This window comes from Plectropomus leopardus, unplaced genomic scaffold (assembly GCF_008729295.1).
Source record: "Plectropomus leopardus isolate mb unplaced genomic scaffold, YSFRI_Pleo_2.0 unplaced_scaffold7830, whole genome shotgun sequence".
Classification (NCBI taxonomy): Eukaryota; Metazoa; Chordata; class Actinopteri; order Perciformes; family Serranidae; genus Plectropomus; species Plectropomus leopardus.
Genome location: NW_024686244.1, coordinates 1 through 3,413, shown reverse-complemented (window position 1 = coordinate 3,413; position 3,413 = coordinate 1). Strand labels below are relative to the sequence as shown.

Here is a 3,413-nt window from a genome sequence, read left to right as displayed (position 1 = left end):
ATTCCTCCTTTGTGGCCCTCCATGTCAACTTCTGGTCCTTCTATGTCGACCTTGGGAGTTTTTATGTCTACATCAATCTTGCCTTTGGGGAGGTCTACATCAATATCTGGACCCTCCACTTTTGGACCTTTAATGTTCAGTGATGGCATTTTGAATTTTGGCAATTCAAATCCACCTTTTGGACCTTCAATGTCAACCTGTGGACCTTTGATGTCGACATCAGGTGCTTTTATGTCTCCCTCTATCTTTGGCACTGACACATCCACATCACCTTTCAGCTTGGGACCTCTTAGATCGAAATCCACATCTGGCATGGAAAGTTTTGGTCCTGAAATGCTTGGCATACTGAATTTGGGTCCTTTGAATTTACCACTTGGACTCTCAATGTCAACATCTGGTCCTTGGATATCCAATTCAGGGGCTTTAATATCAATATCAGCTTTCGGGAGGCTGACATCAACTTCTGGACCCTCCAGTTTTGGACCTTTAAATCCAAAGGAAGGCAATTTGAATTTAGGCATTTTGATTCCTCCTTTGTGGCCCTCCATGTCAACTTCTGGTCCTTCTATATCGACCTTGGGGGTTTTTATGTCTACATCAATCTTGCCTTTGGGAAGGTCTACATCAATATCTGGACCCTCCACTTTTGGACCTTTAATGTTCAGTGATGGCATTTTGAATTTTGGCAATTCAAATCCACCTTTTGGACCTTCAAAGTCAACCTGTGGACCTTTGATGTCGACCTCAGGTGCTTTTATGTCTCCCTCTATCTTTGGCACTGTCACATCCACATCACCTTTCAGCTTGGGACTTCTCAGATTGAAATCCACTTCTGGCATGGAAAGTTTTGGTCCTGAAATGCTTGGCATGCTGAATTTGGGTCCTTTTAATTTTCCACTTGGACTCTCAATGTCAACATCTGGTCCTTGGATATCAACCTTGGGAGTTTTTATGTCCACATCAATCTTGCCTTTGGGAAGGTCTACATCAACATCTGGACCCTCCACTTTTGGACCTTTAATGTTCAAGGATGGCATTTTGATTTTTGGCATTTCAAATCCACCTTTCGGACCCTCAATGTTTACCTGTGGACCTTTGATGTCAACATCAGGTGCTTTTATGTCTCCCTCTATCTTTGGCACTGACACATCCACATCACCTTTCAGTTTGGGCCCTTTCAGGCTCATATCCCAATCTGGCAGTTTCGGTCCTGATATTGATGGTAGTTTAAATTTTGGTCCTTTGAGCTTTGCATCAGGGCTTTCGATTTCAACATTTGGACCCTTTAAGTCAATGTCAGGTGCAGTTACAGCAATGTTTGCTTTGGGAAGATTTATATCAACATCAGGACTTTCCACTTTGGGAGCTTTGATTTCAAATGACGGCATTTTTATTTTAGGCATGTCAAGTCCACCCTTGGGACCTTTGATATCAAACTCTGGACCTTTGATGTCAACATCAGGTATTGATATGTCTCCCTTAATCTTTGGAACCGACACATCCACATCACCTTTGAGTTTTGGACCCTTCAGTTTGAAATCCACATCTGGCATTGGAATTTTCGGTCCTGTAATAGTTGGCAATTTTAGTTTTGTGCCTTTAATTTTGGCATCTGGACTTTCAATTTTAATGTCTGTTCCCTCAATGTCAACATCTGGAATTTTCATTTCAGTGTCAGCTCTGGGAAGATCAATATCAACTTCTGGCAGTTCAACCTTTGGACCTTTGAAGCCAAATTTCGGCAGCTTGAATTTCGAGCCCTTAATTTTTGGACCAGTCAATCCCATGTCAAGATCAAGATCTTCAGTACTACCAGTCTTCCCTTTGATACTGATATCCCCTTTAGCCATTTTCACATCAGTTTCTGGACCCTTAATCTTTGGGCCCTTAAATCCAAACTTTGGCAGTTTGAATTTAGATTTCTTTGCGCCAATTTCCGGAACATCAACAGTAACATCTGGTCCCTCAAGTTCTGATTTTGGCAGCTGAACATCACCCTTCAAATCGGCCTTCGATTTTGATCCTTTCAAGTTGATGTCAACATCTGGCAATGATATCTTTGGTCCAGATATTTTAGGTAATTTCACCTTTGGCCCGCTAAGTTCTCCTGATGGAGATTCAAATTCAACCGTAGGAATTTTGATCTCACCTTGAGGCGTTTTTATGTCTCCTTCAAATTTTGGTGCTGACACATTTCCCTTTATCTTGGGCCCTTTAAACCCGATGTCAAATTCAGGCAAATTGGGTCCTGATGTTGATGGCATTTTAATTTTAGGCATTTCGAATCCACCCTTCGTCCCTTGGATATCAAGCTGTGGACCTTTGACATCAACATCAGGTGCTTGCACTTTAATGTTAGCTTCAGGGACATTTATATCAACATCTGGACCCTCCACTTTTGGACATTGGAAGCCAAATGATGGCATTTTGATTGTTGGCAAGTCAAATCCAACTTTCGGACCTTCAACGTCAACCTGTGGACCTTTAATATCAACCTCTGGTGCTTTTATGTCTCCCTTTATCTTTGGCACCTTAACATCTACATCACCTTTCAGTTTGGGACCTTTCAGTTTGAAATCCACATCTGGCATGGAAAGTTTTGGTCCTGAAATGCTTGGCATGCTGAATTTGGGTCCTTTTAATTTACCACTTGGACTCTCTATGTCAACATCTGGTCCTTGGATATCCAATTCAGGGGCTTTAATATCAATATCAGCTTTCGGGAGGCTAACATCAACTTCTGGACCCTCCAGTTTTGGACCTTTTAATCCAAAGGAAGGCACTTTGAATTTAGGCATTTTGATTCCTCCTTTGTGGCCCTCCATGTCAACTTCTGGTCCTTCTATATCGACCTTGGGGGTTTTTATGTCTACATCAATCTTGCCTTTGGGAAGGTCTACATCAATATCTGGACCCTCCACTTTTGGACCTTTAATGTTCAGTGATGGCATTTTGAATTTTGGCAATTCAAATCCACCTTTTGGACCTTCAATGTCAACCTGTGGACCTTTGATGTCGACATCAGGTGCTTTTATGTCTCCCTCTATCTTTGGCACTGACACATCCACGTCACCTTTCAGTCTGGGACCTCTCAGATTGAAATCCACGTCTGGCATGGAAAGTTTTGGTCCTGAAATGCTTGGCATGCTGAATTTGGGTCCTTTTAATTTACCACTTGGGCTCCCAATGTCAACATCTGGTCCTTGGATATCCAATTCAGGGGCTTTAATATCAATATCAGCTTTCGGGAGGCTGACATCAACATCTGGACCCTCCACTTTTGGACCTTTCAACCCGATGGATGGCAGATGGAATTTGGGCATTTTAAATCCTCCTGTATGTCCCTCTATGTCAACATCTGGTCCTTCTATATCCATCTTGGGAGATTTTATGTCTACATCAATCTTTCCTTT

The 3,413-nt window shown here is 42.2% G+C and overlaps 1 protein-coding gene across 1 annotated transcript; it reads right to left on the bottom strand.

Moving 5' to 3' along the window:
• Window positions 1-5: 5 nt before the first annotated feature.
• On the bottom strand, window positions 6-3,407 carry LOC121940183 (neuroblast differentiation-associated protein AHNAK-like; the record flags this gene model as incomplete). The annotated part of the gene is made up of 1 exon (XM_042483010.1): window positions 6-3,407. A coding segment is annotated over exon 1 (3,372 nt), but the record flags the coding sequence as incomplete, so codon positions are not given.
• Between the last annotated feature and the right edge of the window lie 6 nt (window positions 3,408-3,413).